Source organism: Dama dama, chromosome 15 (genome assembly GCF_033118175.1).
Source record: "Dama dama isolate Ldn47 chromosome 15, ASM3311817v1, whole genome shotgun sequence".
Classification (NCBI taxonomy): Eukaryota; Metazoa; Chordata; class Mammalia; order Artiodactyla; family Cervidae; genus Dama; species Dama dama.
The window spans coordinates 69,863,194-69,884,730 of NC_083695.1; the positions used below are offsets into that span (position 1 = coordinate 69,863,194).

Below are 21,537 nucleotides of genomic sequence, written 5' to 3' on the forward strand. Positions count from 1 at the left end.
AACCTCGCCCACGTGGCCGGCGGGGGCCACCCGGCTTGTGATTGGTCCAGAGGGAGGGCGTGAGGGCGGGGCGAGGGGAGGTTCCCGGACGGAGGCCAGAAGTGCATCCTGGCCTGGCTGCCAAAGCGCGCTGCTTCTGGAAGCAGCTGTGTCAGTGCGTTTCTCCCGGGACCAGGTAAGGATCTTGAGAGGAGGCCTCCTGCAACATCTACCTGTGCCAGGTTTTATTCCCTACAGCCCAGGAGGGAGTTTGCGTTTCTGTCCTGACTCTGCCCAGGCGAGGCTGCAGCGCGGGCTGGGCTTCCACCTGCCAAAGCCACGTGGCAAGAGAAGGAGCTACCTGTGGACCTCTTTATGGCCTCCAGTACCTTCGTGTGCCAGGCTGAGGAACGGGGGCGTTATGGGTTGCGCACCCGTCTCCACACATCTGTGTTAGAATCCGGGCTGGAGGAGTCCTCGTGGTGGGAGGCTGCCTACAGGAGGGCGAGAAGCTGCCTGAGGACTGGCCGTGAGGGCTGGGATGAGCTGATCGCTTACGGGGGTGAAAGGCGTTTGGGATGGTTGGCTTTGCTGAACTAAGTTGGCAGGGTCGGTGCGCCGCCTGCAGCCCTGAAGGAGGCAAAAATGGGCCTCCACTTCTAGGCAAGAAAGAGTGAGAGAGATTCTGGGTGCTATTTCCCACCCCTTCCCCTTGCAGAGGACAGGAAGAAGAGTTACCATATTTGTGCCAGGTCCTAGTCTATACTCTGGAGACACAGCAGGGGGCTCAATCTGCCCTCCTGGAAGTTACTTCCTTCCTAGTGAGATGCTTTTCATACAAGATTTCATTTCATTCTCACAGCCCTAGAAATTGGTTATTTAAAGGGTTAAGAGTGGGGACTTGAATCCAGTACTTTCTGACTCTTGAGGAATTATTATTTTTGGCCACTCCTTGCGTGGCATGTGGGGATCTTTGCTCCCCAACCAGGGATTAAACCTGTGCCGTTGCAGTGGAAGCAGAGTCTTAACCACTGGAATGCCTGGAAAGTCCCTGGGCTTAGTTATTGTTAATAGTTTCCTTCAGGTTTTGGGCTTTGCTGCTTTTAAGACCAGCAGGCTTTCAGCCTAGTTAAGATCGTTGGAATGAAGGCAGATTTTCCCTGAATGGTTCTTAACAATTTATGTATTCAAGTCAAATTTCCACCTGTCTCTAACCTGCTGGTTCTTCTGTGAAAAAGGCAAAGCAGACTTCTCTTCCGAAATTGCTTGGAGTCTAACATCATGGCTGCCAGGGAGTCATTTGATTGTACATAGGCATATACTACCAGGGTCTGCTGGTTTAATTATTAATCTCATTCTCCGAGTTGAGCTAGGTAGCCTTGACACCAGCCCTTGACATCTCAGTGGACTTTGTGTTTGAACTGCTTGAGTCTTTGACTGCCTTGATCTTCCTCTGATGGGAGTACCAGCAATGATGTTTTGTTTTTTTCCCCCTAGTAGGGGATTCAAATAGGAGATCTTGGGTGCTTCCCCGCCCTTGCAAAAGGACGCTCTAGAAGAGTTTGGAAAGCCTGTTTCCCAAACTCTGATACTGTCTGCTTGAGAAAATCAGCTCTCCCTGGAAGGACGAGCATTGCTTAAGGAGAATTAGTAGGTTATATAATTTTTAAAATATTTTCCCTTCTTCCCTCCTTTTCTCTCTTTCTTGAGACAAGCACCTTTTAATGGATAAGAGGACCCATCTAGGTGACTCTAAGCCTTGTGACTTTGTGGTCTCTATCTCTTTTTTTTTTGTCCACTCTGCACTGCCCCCTTGGCAGTGAAGGGTGGAGTCCTAACCGTTGGACCGTCAAGGAATTCCTGTCTAAGCCTTATAACCTTGGGAAAATACGGCCCTAGCTGTTATCAGATTTTTGGATAAATAAGACTACATCTGTTTCCTGCTCACATTTGTATCTGCCACAGTGCAGGACCATGTGTGCCATAAATGCTCACCACGCTAGCTCAATGCATGGGAACCTCCTTGGCATCAGTTTCTTCATCTGTAAGCTGAGATCTTGGATCCCTAATGTTTTTGAGCTGTGACATTCTCTAATCCTAGAAGGAAAGGGAAGTATTGGTCAGTCACCTGTTTGATTTCCACCTCTCCCCCATTCCCTGTAGTGGAACCCTGGATATCATAGTCACCTTTTTAGGAAGTATTAGATATGGCTTGTGTAGGAAGACGGAGTGTAACTGCTGAAAACTCAGCGACCAGTAGGACTCAGTATAGGAGGGGTAGACAGTTTGCAGCTTCATGAAACAAAGCCTGTTCTTACTTTTGTAACAAAGGCAGGTTCTGAGTTTGACAAAAAAAGAAAAGATGTGGGGGACATCCTTGATGTCTGGAGAACCCAAGAATAAGTCGGAATGCATTCCGTGCAGGCAGTAAGTGTTTTTAGAGGGCAGATGAGGACTATAGCATGCACCTTACGTCTGTCAGGGGAGGCAGATTTTACACTAATAAACATCAAGAAAGTGACAATTACAAAAGTCCCTCGTGCTGCAAATGAGGACAAGATACTATGGGATTATGTAACCGAAGGGCTTGAGTTTGCCCTGAAGGAATCACAGAACTGTCCCCTTGGGGGCCAATGGAATGGGAAAAAAAAAAATGGGAAAAAAAAAATTTCTAAGACATAGAATTTAGATTTTTTTTTTCCTTTTATGTTTTACGTAAGAGAGGACAAGGATGTTCCCTGGTAATGAAGGCAAAGATTCTTGCATGACTTAGCAAATGATTACCCCTTCATGGTAGAAGTGCTTTCACTGTGAAAGAAAGAGGATTTTCCAATGTTGGATTGTTCAGTTGAGAGTGGAGAGGGATGGCCGAGAAGTGTGTGTGTTGTGTGTGTTGAAGGGGAGGCATAACATTGGGACTGTCTCCATCTGGTGCAAGTGTGAGGCTCTATAAGCCAAGGCTTACTGTTTTTCCTTCCTCTAGAATAAAGGGGAACTCTTTCCCCCTCCTGGCTTCAACTGGGACTGGGTGAAATGCCTTTGGTCTTTGGACCAGCCCCCCTGCAGGAGCCACGTCAGCCTGTCCTTAAAGGACAGAGCCTGGAGCTTCTCCTGGGCTCTGGTAGGTGTGAGAGGGGGACGTGTCCCCCACCTTAACAGTCTAAAAGTTGATGTCTGCTTTCGCTCTACCTCATCTGTTGGCTGCTTCTGCCTGCTCCCTCTCTAGTTGTGCTCAGATTTTTGATGGGTTACCTCTTAAATATAGTGGTCTTCCTGGTATTTCCTTGGATCACTGCTCTTCCCAGTCTGCATTTTCTCGTTTGAAAACTTTATCTTAAACCACCCCCATGTTGCTCCCTCCCTGTTTTACTTCTAACCCTGGTCTCCGTGCTGGGTTTTAAGCCCAAATATCGAATTGCCGACTGACTGGACCTCTTCTTTAGCAAATACTCGAGTTGCTTTGCTGGGCATTGAGGCAACGGTGGTGAGCAACATGGACACGACTCCTGGCTTTAAGGAGCTAATGGCCTAGTGTGGGACGGTGGGCATTAATTCAGGTAAAACCATACTATCACACATGGCATGGCTCTGAAGGACAAGTACAGAGCCAGGAGCTCATAGCCGTGCATGCGAGGGAGGAAGGGCTCCTTCAGAGACTTCTCTGAGCAAAGGTTTCAACCAAGATCTGAGGGGTGGGTAGGTGCTTGTCATTCACACTGTCTCTGCAGAGCAAAAGGCTACTTTTGGGGGAGGGCAGGGGAGTCCTTGAGATTACTTGCTAATGCACCTGCTTTTAAGGCTGCTATTTATTCTGAGGTGACTTTGCTGTAACTTCCCTTGCAGCTGTAATAACCCATGGGTCTTTACTGAGGTAGTGTCTTGAGTGGAAGTTCCCTTTCATTCTACTATATAATATAAAACATTTATTCTTTATTAAGTCTATGGCTTCCGTCAGCAATATGTTTCCTTTCTCTAATGGGAAATCCTGGCTTTGTTTGCTCAAGTTTGTGAGTGCCTTGGATCTACATGATTGTATAACTCAAGAAGATTGCTTTTATTTTTTAATTACTTTCTTTTGGCCACAATACGTGGCATGCAGGATCTGGATTCTCCAACCAAGGATAGAACTCGTGCCCCCTGCAGTGGAAGTGTGAAGTCTTAAACTGGACCACCAGGGAAGTCCACCTAGCTTTTTTTTTTAAAAAATATGTTAACCACTATCATTTTCACTTTATATACTTTGGCACTGAATTATTACAAAAATTACTTCTGTAACTTAAAGTTTTCAGAATGAGAAAAACAAATGGCCAAAAACATGAATAGATGCTTAATCTCATTAAGAATCAAGAAAATTAAAAAACAAAAAAAGAATCAAGAAAATACAATTTAGGAGCTTCTCTGATGGTCCAGTGGTTTAGATTCTGTACTTCCACTGCAGGGGGCACAGGTTCGATTCCTAGTAAGGGAACTAAGATCCAACATGTTGCACAGTGCTGCCAAAAAAATTTTTTTAAATAAATTTAAAAAAGAAATATAAATGAAAATAACAATATTATTTCTGCCCATCATATTGGAAAGGAAGAAAAGATTTATTTATCCATTTTGGTAAAAGTTTGACTAAAGGAGCATTATCATATACAACTGGTGGAAAAATCAATTTGAATTATATTTATAAAGATTTCATTTAAAACATGTACATCCTTTGATCCAGCAATTTCACTTCTAGAAATCTATCTTAAAGCTATAGTTGTGGCATTTCCCTGATGGTCCAGTGGTTAAGACTACACTTCCAATTCAGGGGGTGCAGATTTGATCCCTGGTCCGGGAGGGAACTAAGGGGTTTCCCAGGGGGTGCTAGTGGTAAAGAACCTGCTTGCCAGTGCAGGAGACATAAGAGATGTGGATTTGATCCCTGGGTCGGGAAGACTCCCTGGAGGAGGGCATGGCAGCCCATTCAGTATTCTTACCTGGAGAGTCCCGCAGACAGAGGAGCCTGGTGGGTTACAGGTCATGGGGTTTGCAAAGAGTCGGACATGACTGAAGAAACTTAGCATGCACACCAGGGAACTAAGATCCCACATGATGCAGTCAAAAAAAAAAAAAAAAAGATAAGATATAGTTGCCATATACACAAAGTAATGTGTATAAGGATACTCTCAGCAGTGAAAAATTGAGAATAACCCAAATGTCTACCAAAGGATGAAATTAAGGCACATGGAATAGTATGTAATAATTAAAGAGTGAGATGGAGCTGTATATATAAAATGGAGAATTCTCTAAGATGCGAAGCAAAAAAGTAAGTTGTGTATCAGTGCCGGTTAGCTTATTGCTCCTTAGCTCCAAATCGACCCTTCTTCATCGGGCCTTGTGATCCTGGACGATGTAAAACCTTTTTCCTTTGCCCTCTGATATGATTTTAAGTTCTACCAGTAGAGGGCGCTGGAGGAGCACCGATGAGGAAAAGGTAGTCTTCCCGGTGCCTGGGTGCTTGCCTCCTGTCAAGTTTCAACAACACCCTACCTGGCAGCGTCCGGTTGAGTTCCCTCAGCATCCCGGTACGCAGCTCCCCAGAATCTCAGTGGCTTCCTGGTGAGTTTCATCAGCCCACTGACTCAGCATTCCAGCTCATCCAGTGTCCTGCCTGCCAGCTCTTCAGGGGGCAGCACCTCAGCAAACTTTGAAGAAGACTGCTCAAGGCGTGCCTGTGAACTTGTAATTCAATATATATGGAAGATTCTCAGGTGATTTTTTTTTTTTCCAAGAAAAAAAGACAAATGATATAGTAGAAGAAGATATAGAAGTTAAGTCTCAAAATTATTCCTTAAGAAAACAAACAAACAGATGAGCAGGTATTATTTAGTGAAGAGGGAGAGGAAGAGCATCCTGGACCGGCATTTGCAAAGAAGCAGCATGAGGACTTCCCTGGTGGCTCAGACGGTAAAGTGTCTGCCTACTGCAGGAGACCCGGGTTCAGTCCCTGGGTTGGGAAGATCTCTTGGAGAAGGAAATGGCAACTCACTCCAGTATTCTGGCCTGGAAAATCCCATGGACGGGGGACCCTGGTAGGCTACAGTCCATGGGGTCGCAGAGTTGGACACGACTGAGCAACTTCACTTTCTGAGACAGATGGCAGCCTCTTGCATTTGAGGAAGTCTCGTAGCACTTGAAACTCAACATGAGGAAACTCTAACTCAATGTTTTCTCCCTTAAAGCCAGTTTTTCTGTATTCTCAGCATGTTACTGTCCCAGTCAGAAACTCTATCGCTCTAGATATTGTGATGACCAGAGGAACTCACCAGGACTCCCTCTCTGCTCTGCTTCCAGTTTGAGGGGCTGCTGAGGGAGAAGTAGTCACTTTGTAACATCCACATGCCTTCTTTTGGTTATTAGACCAAACGCTGAGTCACATACTGTGGAGAAGGGATCTTACAAATGTAATTAAAGTCCCTAATTGGTTGGCTTTGAGTTAATCTAAGGGGAGATTATCCTGGGTGGCCTGACTTAATCAGATGGAATCCCTTTAAAAAAGGGCTGGGCCCCCTCCAACCTGAGGTTAGGAATTCTAAGAGGTAGGTAGACAGACAGGTAGGTAGATCTTCTGTTGATTTCGTTTCTGTGGTTGAGCTCTGACTGATAGAATTCTTGCTATACCCAGTCACTTGGCACATCCTCAGATTTGGCTACTTTAAAAGCTTCTCTGCTTTTGGTCTTCCTTCCAGATCTGGTGCATCTGGGTTCACTTGAGCCCCATTTCTTCTTGCCTGGATTCTTGGGGGTTCCCTTCCAGCTGGTCTCAGCATCCTCTGAGGTCTTGCCACACCCTGTTTACCATGTAACTGCCTAGACTGTTCTTTCTAAACTACACATCTAATCTTATCATTCTTCCTAAAATTTGTTAGTGGCTTCCTGAAACTTTCAGGCAGAAGTTCAAAAGCCATAGCTTTTTTACATGACTATTTTTTTCTCCTCTTTGGCATATAGATCATACGTCTTTTGAAAATTTTTTTTAGTGGTTGCCCTAAAGTTTGCCGTATATATTTACAACTAGTCCAAGCCCACTTTCAAATTATACTGTCCCACATCACGGGTAGTCCAAGTACCTTAGAGTCTTCCCAGCTTCTCTATCCCATCTATTATAGCATTGTTGTCATTCCTTCTTTTTTTTTTTTTAAGTAAATATTTATTTATTTTATTTTGGGCTGCACTGGGTCTTTATTGCTATGTACAGGCTTTCTCTGGTTGTGACAAGCAGGGGCTACTCTCTAGCTGTGGTGCGCTGACTTCTTATTGCCGCACCATTGTGGAGCATGGGCTCTAAGGCATGCAGGCTCAGTAGTTAACAGCACATGGGCTTAGTTGCCCCACAGCATATGGGGTCTTCCCTTAGCAGGGATCGAACCTGTATCCTCTGCATTGGCAGGGGGACTTTTAACCACTGGACCACCAAGGAAACTCCCATTCAGTTTTTCAAAATATGCATTTATTTATTTATTCAGCTGTACTGGGTCTTCATTGTGGCATGTGGATCTTTAGTTGCACCATGTGGGATCTTTAGTTGTGGCATTCAGGACTTTTCATTGTGAAATACAAACTCTTAGTGGCATGTGGGATCTAATTCCTGACCAGGAAACAAACACGGGCTTCCTGCCTTGGGAGCACAGGAGTCTTAGTCACTGGACCACCAGGGAAGATCCCCATTTCCATCTTTATCTGTGACTGTTTCTACTTTCGATGTGACCCCATGCCTTTTCTCCTGCAGAATGATCTCTCCTACCTTCTGGGGCTTCACCCACATTCCACTTCTTTTGGGAAGCCCCCCTTGATTTTTGTGACCCCGTCCCCAACTCAGCTTCCTCTTAGCTTGTGCTTATCGTAACCGTCTGTGTTATCTGCTGTTCCACAGGTGGGCTTTTGTTCCCCAGTCAGACTCAGCTCCCCAAGGACAGACCCGGTATTGTCCCTTTCCCCTTTCTTTCCCCCCGCATGATCACGCCCTGGGCTGGCCACTGGCAGGCACTCAGGAAACATTTGGTGTCCAGTGGCCCAGATGGGTGACAGTTCACTGGGCTCTTCTTGACCTGAGTGAGGCGATGCTAGTGGCTGGGGTGAGCTGTCTGTCTCCTATAGTGGGAGGTGCTCAGGGCCTCTGGGGAAGGTTTTGATTCGGGGGACAGTCCTCATTTTCCCTCTGTTCTGAAGTTCACAATTTTGTGTATGGGCAGGATGGAGGCTGACCTGTCTGACTTTAACATCGATGCCCCCCGTTGGGACCAGTGCACTTTCCTGGGGCGGGTGAAGCACTTCTTCAATATCACGGACCCCCGCACAGTCCTGGTACCAGAGCGGGAGCTGGACTGGGCCAAAGTGATGGTGGAGCAGAGCAGGTGAGCGGCTGGGGGATGGGCCAGGACAGCATCGGTGGGTGCCCTAGGGGACAGGTGGAAATGGAAGATGAGGGGATAGGCAGAGAGCTCAGGGAGGTGGGGGAACCAAGAGCAGGATGACTCAGGGCGGAGGTTGGGAGGTAACGCCCGCCTGTTGTCTTTGGGTGACAGGATGGGGACTGTGCCCCCGGGCACCCAGGTGGAGCAGCTTTTCTATGCTAAGAAGCTGTACGACTCGGCCTTCCACCCTGACACTGGGGACAAGATGAATGTCATTGGGCGGATGTCCTTCCAGGTCCCCGGCGGCATGATCATCACGGGCTTCATGCTCCAGTTCTACAGGTGCGACTGGGGAGCAAGGCAGTGGCAGGGGCGCCACTTAGACCTGCTAGGGAGGGAGCCATAGTAGGATAATAGTAATAGCCATCTTTACTGATTCCATCTTTACCGGATACCAGACACTGTGTTCAATTGTTCGCATATATCACCTCATTTAATCTCAGCAGCCCTACAGAGAGGTACTGTTTTCATCTTTATTTTACAGATGAAGAACTGCAGTTCTAGAGAGGTTATGTAACTTGCCCATGTGCACCAGCCAGGAAATAGTGGTGCCTGGCTATATGAACTGAGGCAGTTCTGTCTAGAACACTCAATGACTGAACTCTTCTACTCCTTTAAAAAGTACTTATTGAACAATGAATTTAATGTATTTTTATAACATAATATCCAAAAAATTAAAAAATGGGAAGACACTTTCAGTCCAGTTGGAGAGAGACTTTCTCTGTTCCCCTTCCTCTTTTCCCTCCACCTCTTCCCTCCCTAACACATTCGGTTAGCCAATTGTTGAGCCAGACCTTGGGCCAGGTAGAAAGTAAAAGTGTTAGTCGCTCAGTTGTGTCTGACTCTTTGTGACCTCATGGACTGTAGCTCACCAGGCTCCTCTGTCCATAGAATTCTCCACGCAAGAATACTGGAGTGGGTTGCCATGCCCTCTTCCAGGGGATCTTCCTGACCTGGGGATCAAACCTGGGTCTCCCACATTGCAGGCAGATTCTTTACTGTCTGAGCCACCAGCGAAGCCCACCCCTCAAGGAGCACCCAGTTTTGTTGAGACCAAGAAGGAAACAGTTACAGTCTAGCTTGCCAAGTGGTAGGCTGGGGGCAGAATATGGGGTGGTGGGAGCAGACATCATAGAATGACTAACTGTGTCTCAGGAAGGACAGGGGAAGGGTCAGGAAGGTTCCAAGGAAGAAGAGATCTCTCCAGAGAGCAGGATTCAGCCGTATACCAAGAGGCTGGGGATGTGGATGTTCCAGGCAGAGGGGCAACCTGTGCAGAAGAGCAGGTACAGGAGACAGCATGGGAATGGCCTGGGGAGTGGCAGGTTTGATTGGTGTCCCCAAGCCCTCCTCCCATCCTCTTCCTGCCTCCCTCCGCCTCTCTCCTGGTAGAACGATGCCAGCAGTGATCTTCTGGCAGTGGGTGAACCAGTCCTTCAATGCCTTAGTCAACTACACCAACAGGAATGCGGCTTCCCCTACGTCGGTCAGGTAGGAGGCCTGAACCCCTGCTGTCTGTGTGGGCCTGGAGCTGTCTTCTTGCCTTGGGGGGAACAGCCCTTCTTAAGGGGTTCCAGGGCTGTCTGTCCTCCCTGGGTGGGGCCTGCCCTGGGTGGGTGACCAGGTCTCTCTTTTCAGGGTTTGGAAGTACTAGGTGGACTAGGAGAGTATCTTCTTCCTAGATGAATTCAACATTCACTCATTCATTCATGCTACCAATATGTCTAGAGTGTGTATTAGGTGTTGGACAGGGTCCTAGGGGCAGGGTATACATTTGAGTAAGACATGTGTGGTCTCTGGAGTTTCAGTTCTTTTTAGGAAAATAAGCATAATGGTCTCAGTCTGTGATAGCTGCCATTAAGGAAATAAACAGATGACATGCTGGAGAATGGCAGAAGGGCGTCTGTACAGGTAGGCTGGTCAGGGAAGTCCTTTCTGCAGAGCTGATGTTTCAGCTGAGTTTTGAAAGGTAAGGACTTAGCCATGCAAGAGCCTGGGGAAAGATTCCCAGGAGAGGGAGTGGCAGCATGCAGAGGTTCTGAGCGGGCAGGCACTTGGTGTGTTTAATGTACTGAACGGAGCATCTGAGTGAGTTGGAGGGAGATCCCAAGCTGAAGCTGAGGTTTTCAGGCATGAAGCCACATTTCCAGCCTTTATCACTCAAGCTTTGGTCCTGCCCTCAGCCACCTGGAGTCCCCACTCCCAAACATCTCTCTCCTCCACTAGGCAGATGGCTGTTTCCTACATCACAGCCACAACCACCGCAGTGGCCACTGCTGTGGGCATGAACATGTTGACAAAGGTACAGTCTGGGGCTGCTATGGACATGGTGGTCACAAGGGGGCAGCAAAGTCCTAGGGAAAACTTTTTTTTTCCCAGGTATGGGTGGTTTCCCAGACTGGAAGAGTTGGGTTTGGGTCAGAGCCTAGCCAAGTAGTGGGAAGTTCAGCAGGGCTCTCCCACGTTGGTTTTTCTCCGGCCTTTGAGGGAATTTGGGTTCCCTGACTAGATGTCAGGATATGTGGCAGTAGTGAGGTCTGATTTCTTATTTTATCGTCCTAAAGCCCCTTCCACCCCCATCTTCCAGGGAGCTGACCTACTCCCCTTGTCCTCTTCCCCCACAGAGAGCCCCGCCCCTGGTGGGCCGCTGGGTGCCCTTTGCCGCCGTGGCCGCAGCTAACTGTGTCAACATCCCCATGATGCGCCAGCAGTGAGTACAGGGACCCCTTTTCCTCCCTGTAAACCGCAAGGTCAGCAGGGACAGGGCAGGCGGCCAAGGCAATGGGTGGCTTTGGTGGCTGAGGTGGGGGTGGGGAGGGTGCATCCGAGGATCGGTGGCTCCAATAGTGATGGCTGCAGGAGTGGCAGGTGACCTGGGTTTTGTCTGTGATGAGTGCTGTGGGAGTCATTCTCTGGATGGATTTGGAGGTTTAGCATGGACCTGCGGGGTTTGGCACCAGCTCACGTCCTTTCAACTACAACTGTATTTAAGTCGTGAACTTGGCCTACTTCCAGAGCCCTGGGGATGGCTCACAGAATGAAATGCAGCAGAGCGAGGTATCCAAAGATAAAACAGAACCAAGAGGCTCTGAGGGAAGCCAGAGGGGTAGATAGATGTTTTCCAGCTGCCAGGCTCTAAGCTTCACAGCAGGAAAGGGGAAAGGAGAAACCCAATGTGTCTCATAGCTCTTGTTCCTTGACTAGAGAAAGCAAAGATATTCCCCTGCCACAAAATTTAATGATGTAATTGATGAAAGCACTCAAAATAGCACCTGGAATGTAATATTAAGCATTAGCTACTGTTCCCACAGTTGCCATCGATGCCTTCCTGGTCATCACCGATGTCATAAGGCACATTTTCTTAGGACCAGTAGTCAATGGAAAGCGATCACAATCACCCTTGTAGAAAGAGCACACCGTAGAACAGCCGTGTGTGCTCTCTACTCGACTCCTCTTCCCCTCCACCATCCAGTTGCTCCTTCCAATGAATGAATGAGTCCCCACCACCACCCACCTGGTCTTGGATGGAGTACTGGCTTGAATATAACAGCCACAGCGGCTCATGTTTGTGGATGGGTCATGGAGTCAGGCATTGGACCCAGCACTTGGCAGGCATCATCCCGTTTAATCCTCACCGAATCCTATAAAGTGGGCACTGTGATTATCCCCATTTTGCAGATGAGGGTAACTGTGTCTTTAGAAGGACTAGGGAACTTGCTCAGGAGCATACACTTGCTCTGCAGCTTCCAGATCCAGCCTAGGCAGCTGGGACCTGGCACTTGCTCTCTGAGCCTTTCTCCTAGATATCTGTGGTATCACTCTCTGGAGTGGGGAAGGCCGCTCCAAGGGCCAGGCTGCAGGAGGTGGCTTCCTAGAGCTGGAATGCCCTGGCCCTGGTCCCCTGGTGTGTCACATCGCTGGCGGGCTTCCAACACATCCCTTTCCCGAGTCCAGCACCTCCTGTCTGTGTTTTAGGGAACTCATCCAGGGAATCTGTGTGAAGGACAGGAACCACAATGAGATCGGTCATTCCCGGGTGAGCAGAGGCCTGCCCTGGGGGTGGGGGGAGGGAGTTCCCTCTCAGACCCTGTCCTGTTCTTAGCACTCAGAGCAGGCCTGAGCTAAAAACCTTTTCCCTAGTGCCATCCTCCTTCCTCATCAGTCTTCCCTCCATATCTCTGTTCATGTCATTTCTGGTCCTGAAGCCATAAGAATGTGGCTGGGTGGGAGAGGGTCAGGTATGGTCACTTAACCCCTGACAGGTCCATCCCTTCCCCTTTACCAGCTCAGACTGACCGTGACTCTTGACCCTGGCCCAGCCCTCTGATGCAGCCTGTGGACTCCGTATGAAGTCATAACTGACAGCTTACTTTTTTCTGTCCTCAGAGAGCTGCAGCCATAGGCATCACCCAAGTGGTTATTTCTCGGATCACCATGGCAGCCCCTGGCATGAGTAAGATGGGGAAGCCCTCCAATCCTGGGGGACCCTGGCTCATGTGATGGAGACCTCAGCCACACTTGGGGTGGGGGGTGGGACCCCAGCCTCTGTAGGCATTCTTCTCAAACTGGTTTGCTTGAGTGTTGAGAGCCACTGGAGAGTCACACTGTAAATCCTGGAATGTCAGTTAATCAGAGATTTTGTGGAGAAAGTTGTTTTCATTTAACAAATATTTCTTAAGTTCCTTCAATGTGTTGGGGAGATAGTGGTAGAGAAAATAAGTTCCCTGCCCTGGTTTTGCCTCCAGCAGGGACAGGTTACAGAGCAGGATACAAAACTTGCTTCAAAGATGGTTGGTTGTGAGAAGGGTGTTCTGGGCCCATGGTACCCATCCTCCTATGGTTATAGGACTGCAGGTCGAGGAGTCTGGGAAGCATCTTCTTCTGGTACTTGGGGGAGAAGTGGGTATGGCCATGCCTATACATCCTTCTCCCCAATGAAAAGTATTTTCTGAAAAAAAAAAAAAAAGAAAAGTATTTTCTGGAACTTCTGGGTAAGGAGGGGGAACCACTCAGTCTGTGATCTGACTTCAGAAGGGGAAGTGTCACAGCCTTTTCCCTGCCTCTTCCAGTTCTGCTGCCGGTCCTCATGGAAAGACTGGAGAAGCTGCGCTTCGTGCAGGTGAGTGGACTCTCCTTTGCACCTTCACTGCCCGGGGCCCCAACCACACCCGTGCTGGGGGTCCCTGACCCTCTCACCCTTCCATCTCGTTCCCATCCCTGCACTGCACTCCGGGAAGGCCCCTCCCAGTGCCCTGGCTGCCCGAATCTCAGCCTTGTCTGCTAAGAGCAAGGAGACTCTCACCTCCGCTGCAGAGCCAGGGTTTCCTGCCTGTGGGTTTCTAGCTGGCTTGCTGATGTGGGGTTCACCTCAAAGTATGTAAGTCCCACGTGGGTCTGTCTTTTGTCTTGTTTCTGCACAGAGAGTCCGGGTTCTGCACGCCCCTTTGCAGGTTCTGCTGTCCGGGTGCTTGTGAGTAACATGTTTTCTCAGTTGGCGTCTGTGGTGGGGCACCCAAGATCTGTCTTCCTGAGTCACCCATGTGGGAAGACGTGTACTCCTTTACCTGACTTCAAAAGCACCCAGGCTTGAACACCTGTGGCCCCTCTGACTCATCCCATCTTTCCAAGGGCGCTGCGCTGGCCCTGTGCACACACCGGGGTGGAAAGCAGAACCCTTGGGTGTCCTCCATCCCCAGGGTCTCCCCTCCAGCCTTAGGTCTGCAGTAGTTTTAGAGAAGAGACAAAAATGATAAGATCATCCAACCACAAAAGAGAAATAAAAATTATGTGAAGTGACAGAGGGGTCAGCTCACACCAGTGGTGAATTTACACAGTATTACTTGTCATCTGGGCTTCCCAGGTGGCACTAGTGGTGAAGGACCTGCCTGCCAATGCAGGAGACTTAAGAGATACGGGTTCAATCCCTGGGTTGGGAAGGTCCCCCAGAGGGGAGGGCATGGCAACCCACTCCAATATTCTTGCTTGGAGAATCCCATGGACAGAGGAGCCTGGTGGGCTACAGTCCATAGGATCGCAAAAAGCTGGACATGACTGAAGTGACTTGGCATGCACACGTCAGTTATACTTCAATATATCCGAATACAGTGAGACGTGAAAAATGACACAGCCTGGGCCCGTCACGTGTCCCAGCCTCGCACAGGAGGAAAGTACCATGACTCCCAGCAGCGGTCTTAGGTGCCTGCCCTGGACTGGACAAGTCCCAGCATTCATCGTGCTTTGTGAGGCCATGAGCTAATGACCACAACCTAAGCTCGTGTGTATTGGATGTTTCCTGTGTGCCCCCACTGTGCTGATGTTTCCTGTCTATAATTTCACCTGATTCCCTGAGCCCTCGAGGTATACATACTGTCAGCGTCTCCTTTCCCAGATGAAGAGACTTGCCCAAGCATCTCTAGTTGGTAATTGCTGGAACTGAGATTGGATCCTTAATAAGTCTAACATTATGCTAGACTGTCTTCTTTTTTTTTTTGGCTGTGCAGACTTTTCTCTAGTTGCAGTGAGCAGGGGCTACTCTCTAGTTGCAGTGCACAAGCTTCTCATGGCAGTGGCTCCTCTTGTTACAGAGCACGGGCTCTAGGCTGAGCGGGCTCCGTAGTTGCGACTCCTGGGCTCTAGAGCACAGACTCAGTAGTCAGAGGTGCATGGGCTTAGTTGTTCCAAGGCATGTGGGATCTTCCCATCAAGGATTGAACCCGTGTCTCCTATATTGGCTGGCAGATTCTTTACCACTGAACCACCAGGGAAGTCCCCACCAGACTGGCTTCTGCAAATTGATTTGCCACTGAGGGAATAGTTACCATGGGCTGGATGTGTCCCTTGTGTTACGTTGTTTAATCCTCACAGTAACCCTGCCCAGTAGGCACTCTTGCCTTCCCTCCCCTGGCTCAGAGGGAGCTTGCCCCAGATTGCACAGCTAAGAAGTGGCAGAGCTGGGACTTGAACCCAGGTCTATTAGATTCCCACATTCCGTAAAATGTAGTCCTGGGCCCACATCCTCTGAGAACTTGAGAATAAAGATTCAAGCCCTTTCCTGGACCTACTAAATTAGCAATGCATTTGAGCAAGCTCCTAGAATTCCTTGTGTGCCCCATGAAGTTCCGGAGGCTCTGCCCTCATTGTTCTCCAACAGCCCGGGGGTTCAGCAAGTACAGGAGCCTGACCCTGAGTTCACACCCCTCCTGCTTTCCCCGAACACCAGAGGGCACCTATGGTCATGAGCACCGCTGCTCACACTTCCTGGTGTCTCCATTCCCTTCTTCATCTGCTAGAATGACAGGTGGGTGGGGGTGAGGGGTGCAGGGGGGCTGGTTTTATCCTGTGCTGGAGTAAATCTCCAGGTACCTAGAGACCAGAAGAAGGGTTGAAGGGAGAGAAACTTTGGGTTCAGCTCCCCCATCCTTTGGGGAATCTCAGCCACGGGGTGTGGATGAGTCTGTGAGATGCCAGACATCCCCTAATGCTTTGGTTTCTCCTTTCTTCCAGTCTCATCTTCATGGTGCCAGTGGCGTGTGGGCTGTTCCCGCAGCAATGGTATCAGCTGTTCATTACCTACTTGTTTTTACTGAATTGCCTGTCCCTGCTCTTGCTGACCTGCCTGCTGTCCTGAAGAAGAGGGAGGGGCAGGCAGGGCAGCCTCTGTCCGGGGACAAGTGTGAACTCTGTCAGTGTGAACTCTGGGCCTCTTGACTCCAGGTGAATGGGAAACCAAAACAGAGCTCCAAGGGGGCAGAGGGATTTTGCTCACTCCCAGTGGAGCACAGGCTGCCTTGGAAAGATGGTAGGGGAACAGTAAGAGACTTCCTGTCCCTGCTGGTTGAGTTGTTAGACCCATCTCCCATGGCTGGATTTGGTCTTTGAAATCGAACAAGAGGGTAGGTACTCATTCTGGCTGATGTTTGCCGGAGGGTGGATGCCTTGGACCTCTCAGCTTCCCTTGCATGTCCTGGGAAGGGTGCAGGGGGTGGTTGAGAAGAGATGATGACAAAGGGAAAGGGAAGCATCAGATGGGTGTCGGGCGGGGGCAGGGTGGCGGAGAGGACTGACTCCAGGAGACCAGATGTAACCTGAATGGATACAGAGAAGATGCCCGTCTCCCTTCTCCTAGTACTCCCAGCTCAGTAGTCATCTACACCTCTCCTGTGTTCCAACCACCGTGCTTGTAATCTTGGAGAAGGTAGAAGTTTGGCACCAGGGAGAATGAAGTCAGAGCTCAACAGAAGTAAAAAGCCAAAAAGTAAAAAGCAACATACTGTGCCCTATAGAAGCCATTTGTAATTCTGATGGAAAAATGGGCAAGGGCTTCTTAGAGGTGGCAACTGTGTTGGATTTTATCTCAGGGAAATTTGCTGTCCGTCCAGGGGGCAGGCTCATAACGCCCTTCTCTCTTCTCAGTGAATTGCCGGTTTCCTATCTGGAACCTGAGCTCCAGGACACCATCAAGGCCAAGTACAGAGAACCTGTGCCTTATGTCTACTTCAATAAGGGCCTCTGAAGGCCTCACCCCAGTACGGACCAGTCCACATACCAGCTCACAGAGAACCTGTGTCTTATGTCTGCTTCAATAAGGGACTCTGAAGGCCTCACCCCAGCATGGACCAGTCCATACACCAGCTGTGGATTCCTGTGCCTCATTCCTCTTTGCCGACAGGGCCTGCAGGCTGGCTTGGATTCGGGGGTGAGGGGGTGCAGTGGGAGGATGCCTCATGCTTTTACCCAGGTACCTGGGTTTATTGGACTCCAGAGGATAAAAGCGACCAAGGGGAGAGAGGCCAAGGCTTCTATCTGCTCTTCCTGAACCCCCATCTCCTAGAGACCAGGAGCTGAGACCCCCTCGGGGAGAAGGTGCTAGGTCCTGAGGGTGACGCTCAAGTAAACCGTTCGGAATAAATTCAGAAACCTGAGATTCTGGTTCCAGCTGGGGTTGAGGAAGGGCCCCCTTTCTCTTCCTCCTCATCTGTTCTCAGTCAAGGGCACCCTCCCCGCCGGGAGGGGGTGTGGTTCTGGCTCCCTCAAAAAGAGGGAGGGGAGAGGCTGGGTCACTTTGGACCTCCTCTTTGTTCTTGCCCACTCTCCTCCCCAGAAAGCTTCTTTGGGAGTCTTGCTAACCTTGAGAGTTTTTATCAGGCACCCAGGAGTTTTTAGTGCCAACCCTCTCCCCACTCCCAAAAAAAAACAGGACACAGTGAGGCAGCAGAGTTTCATGGTGCTTCAGACCCTGTCTGTTGATACTGGCTTTGTTCTCCTAAAATCATTATCTGATTCTGCTTCTCTGTGTCTGAAAGATAAAACCACTGACTGGGTAAAAAAGGGCATAGGTACGCATTAACTGCATGTTTCAGTGGGTATAATTTCCTGGCTGCCTCCCTTCCTCAGCCTGTTGGGTTAAACACCAAAGAAAGACTGGTGGGGACTGAATAGGAAAGGGAAGTTTTATTTGGACGCCTCTGAGAGGAAAACCAACCAGGACCAAAGAGCCTTAAAGGACACACGGCCAAGTGTAGCCACTCTCCCTTCCCCGCCAGGGTGCTCTAGGTTATTTTGGAAGCCCCTGAGGGAGAGGGGGCTGCTGTAGCCAACCTGGGGCCAATGTCTTTATGAGTTTTGTCTAGTAGAATTTACTGACTGATCAAAGGGTATCACTGTGAATTGAATACATTTCTTGAAAGACCACAATGAACTGTCTGCACACTGAGTTAATAAAACCTAGATGGAAAGCAAGATCTGTTCTTACTTTGGGCTTGGCATGGAGGAGGGTATCACAACTCTGAGGGGAACCTGTCTGGTGCCCAGAGGCCATTGTTTGTCTCCCTTATTATGGAGGAAAAATCTACCTGCCTTTGCTGGAGGCTCTAGAGTGTTTCCTGGACTGGATGTGTTGCTTGAGGGCGAGAGCTGGCAAACCATGGCTTGAGGGTTCAGGTCTGCCTGTTTTTATATTCCTGGGAAATAAGAATGGCTTTTAAATTTTTTAAAGGTTGTGAAAAAAGAAGGATGTGTGAGACCCTATGGGGGTGGCATGCAGAACCTAAAATATTTACTATTTGGCCCTCTACAAGGTGTCCCCTACTCTGGAGTAATGGTTCCTAAGAAACGCCTGAGATTCACCCGGAGGGCAGATTATAGGGCCTCCTCCCTAGAATTTCGAATTCTGTGGGGCTGGGATGGAGCCTGTGGATTTGTGTTTCTGGTAATTGTGATGCTGATACTGTTGTTTTGCGGACCACTTTGAAGGACCACTGCTCTGAAGAGAAAGGGCTGCCTCCTTGAGGTCAAAGCACTGACTGCAGTTTGATTTTTCCCCCATTTAAAAAAATGAAAATACAATTCACAAAACATGAAATTCATCCTTTGAAAGCATACAGTTCAGTGGTTTTTAAGCATACTCGTAATTTCATACAACTGTCATTATTCTCTAATTCCAGAATATTTTCGTTATTCCTGAAAGAAACTCTGTACTCATTAGTAGTCATTCATATACCCTCATCCCCCAGCCCCTGGCAACCTCTCATCTATCTTCTGTCGCTATGGATTAACCTATTCTGGACATTTCATATAGATGGACTCACACACTATGTGGTCTTCTGTGTCTGACTTCTTTCACTCAGAGTATTTTCCAAGTTCAGCTATTCTGTAACATATGCAACTTAACTTTGGCTGATATCTGAGCAGAAAAGCCTGTGTCTTTGGAGCTGGCTTCTTTGGGACAGGAGATTTGCCTTCAGCTTTGCTCAGTTCCAAAGGCAAATAGGAAAAACATTACCAGAGCTGGCCAGAACTCGGCAGCAATTCTGAGCTGAGGTTCTTTCAAGAATCCACAACCTTCTTACTTTTCCAGCTCCTTAAGCCTCCTGGCATTCCTCCTTTCTTCATAGACGATTACTCTTGGAAAAGTCTGGAGTAGAGAGTGACTGCCGTTTAGAGGCAGATTAAAAAGTTCACTCAAACTGCATCTCAGTTTGATCTTGTAAAAGCCTCCGATTTCTTTGAGTTGGCTCCTATGAGGTGTGGAACAAGGTGATGAGGGTGACTAAAATGCCTCAGTGAGAAGTTCTAGTTCAGATTGGGCAGGGTGTCATGTTTGTCCTGTCCTGTAGCTCAGTTCAAGCTCAGGTGAAGAGAGAGAGGAAGTTGAGAAAGGACAGAATCCCTTTCTGTTTGTCAAATTGAAACCTTTGGAGTTGCCTAATGATAATGATGTCTGGCTTTTTTTTTTAATTAAAATTTTGTTGAAGTATAGTTGATTTACAGTGTTGGGTTAGTTTCAGGTGTCCAGCAAAGTCAATTAGTTATACATGTATCTACTCTTTTTTAAGGTTCTTTTCCCATATAGGCCATTACAGAGCATTGAGTCAAATTCCCTCTGCTATACAGTAGGTCCTTATTAGTTATCTGTTTTATATATACTAGTGTGTATATGTCAATATCAATCCCCCAATTTATCCCTTCCCCTGCATATTCCCTATTGATCATAAGTTTGTTTTCTGCATCTGTGACTCTGTTTTGTAAATAAGTTCATTTGAACCCTTGTTTTTTTTTTTTTTAAAGATTCCACTATAAGTGATATATGATATTTGTCTGTGTCTGACTTATTTCATTGACTATGACAATCTTTAGATCCATCCATGTTGCTGCAAATGGCATTATTTTGTTCTAGTTTTTTAAGGAATCTTCATGCTCTCCATAACAGCTGTACAAATTTACATTCCCACCAACAGTATAGGAGGGTTCCCTTTTCTCCACATCCTCTCCAGCATTTATTGTTTGTAGATTTTTTTTTTTTTTTGGATGATCATTCTGACTGGTATGAGGGAATACCTCATTGTAGTTTTGATTTGCATTTCTCTAACAATTAGTGATGTCAGGCATCTTTTTGTGTGCTTTTTGGCCACCTGTGATAACTGACTTTTATGTGGAGGACTTAAAACTCCTTGAACTCCTTGAGGCTGGGATTGAGACTCTGCGCTAAGAGAATAATATGGCCCCTGCCTGTTATTCGATCTTTTCTTCTCTAGGGAGTTTGATTGTGGAATGAATGCATTTCTAAGAGATTTAAGATTGGGAAAAATACTCGTCACTCTTTGCAGCGCTTGGGAAAGTAGGATCAACAGAGAGAGAACCAATTTCTTCACTTACCTGTTTCCTACTTTGCCACCATTTAAGCCAAGAACAAACTCCCCTGGGCTCAGCTATTGGCTAGACCCTGCCAGGCTCTAAAATGCTTTGGCAGACTTTTGAGAGGATATTGTCAGCTAAGGGAAGCTGGCTTGTCTGCTGCGAGTCTTCATTTGTTTATTTTCCCAGTATTGATTGAGCTCATGGTTGGGCCCTGTACATGGTTGTAGGGATTTCTTTAAAAAAAAAGAAAAATGAGTAAGACATGGTATGGCCATACAAAAAGCTATAAATTTAGTGGGAAGGGTCAGGCAGGTAGAAACTATACACTGTCTGGTGTTTTGTGAATCCAGAAGAAACGAGGGCGAGAACTGGGAATTTGTAAAGGGCAAACTGTATGTGTATTTGGGCTTCCCTGGTGGCTCAGATGGTAAAGAATCAGCCTGCAATGCAGGAGACCTGGCTTTCATCCCTGGGTTGGGAAGATGCCCTGGAGGAAGGCATGGCAACCCACTCCAGTATTCTTGCCTGGAGAATCCTCATGGACAAAGGAGCCTGGCGGGCTACAGTCCATGGGGTCCCAAAGAGGCGGACATGACTGAGCTAATAAGCACAGCATAATGTGTAAATGAAGTTAAGTGTACTGTTTACTGTCTAGCACAGTACGTTGAGGATCTCTTAACTGTGGGGAATGAGCAGAGTGCGCAGAAAACGTAGTGGCAGTAGGTGAGATAAAGAAGTATGCAGAAAGGACCATACTGATAAATTTGGAAGATAAATTCTGTAGGTAGTTGAAGTATTTTGAGAGGGGAAGTCCTGAGACAATGATATTTGCTTTTAGGTAGTAGAGCACCCTTGTTCTGACCTGTGAAAGGAATTCTAGAGGGAAGAATTAGTAACTGGCTAGGCAGCAGGAAGCCTGTCTTGTATTTAATCAGAAAATGAGAACACAGATTGAAACAGTGGAGCTATTTCTGAGGTA

The 21,537-nt window shown here is 47.9% G+C and overlaps 1 protein-coding gene across 5 annotated transcripts; it reads left to right on the top strand.

The window, feature by feature from the left end:
- Positions 1-47: 47 nt before the first annotated feature.
- SFXN2 (sideroflexin 2) lies at positions 48-18,161 on the top strand. 5 transcript variants are annotated; one of them, XM_061162494.1, is made up of 14 exons: positions 57-175; positions 2,963-3,100; positions 7,883-7,930; positions 8,202-8,363; positions 8,535-8,705; positions 9,816-9,914; positions 10,650-10,725; positions 11,048-11,133; positions 12,399-12,459; positions 12,810-12,876; positions 13,493-13,542; positions 13,844-13,893; positions 15,927-15,974; positions 16,836-18,161. In XM_061162494.1, exons 4-14 carry the CDS (start codon positions 8,203-8,205, stop codon positions 16,933-16,935), a joined length of 969 nt encoding a protein of 322 aa, XP_061018477.1. In that variant the 5' UTR covers positions 57-175; positions 2,963-3,100; positions 7,883-7,930; position 8,202; the 3' UTR covers positions 16,936-18,161. The 5 variants fall into 5 exon arrangements, with proteins under 5 accessions (XP_061018478.1, XP_061018477.1, XP_061018479.1 ...); XM_061162496.1 differs by lacking the exon at positions 7,883-7,930; XM_061162497.1 differs by lacking the exon at positions 2,963-3,100 and having other exon boundaries at positions 82-175.
- The last annotated feature ends 3,376 nt before the right edge of the window (positions 18,162-21,537 follow it).

Coding starts and splice junctions, on each gene's coding strand:
- SFXN2 (XM_061162493.1), top strand. CDS start 8,194: ATGGGCAGGATGGAGGCTGACCTGTCTGACTTTAACATCGATGCCCCC. Junction 8,364..8,534: donor GTGATGGTGGAGCAGAGCAG/GTGAGCGGCTGG, acceptor TTTGGGTGACAG/GATGGGGACTGTGCCCCCGG. Junction 8,706..9,815: donor TTCATGCTCCAGTTCTACAG/GTGCGACTGGGG, acceptor CTCTCCTGGTAG/AACGATGCCAGCAGTGATCT.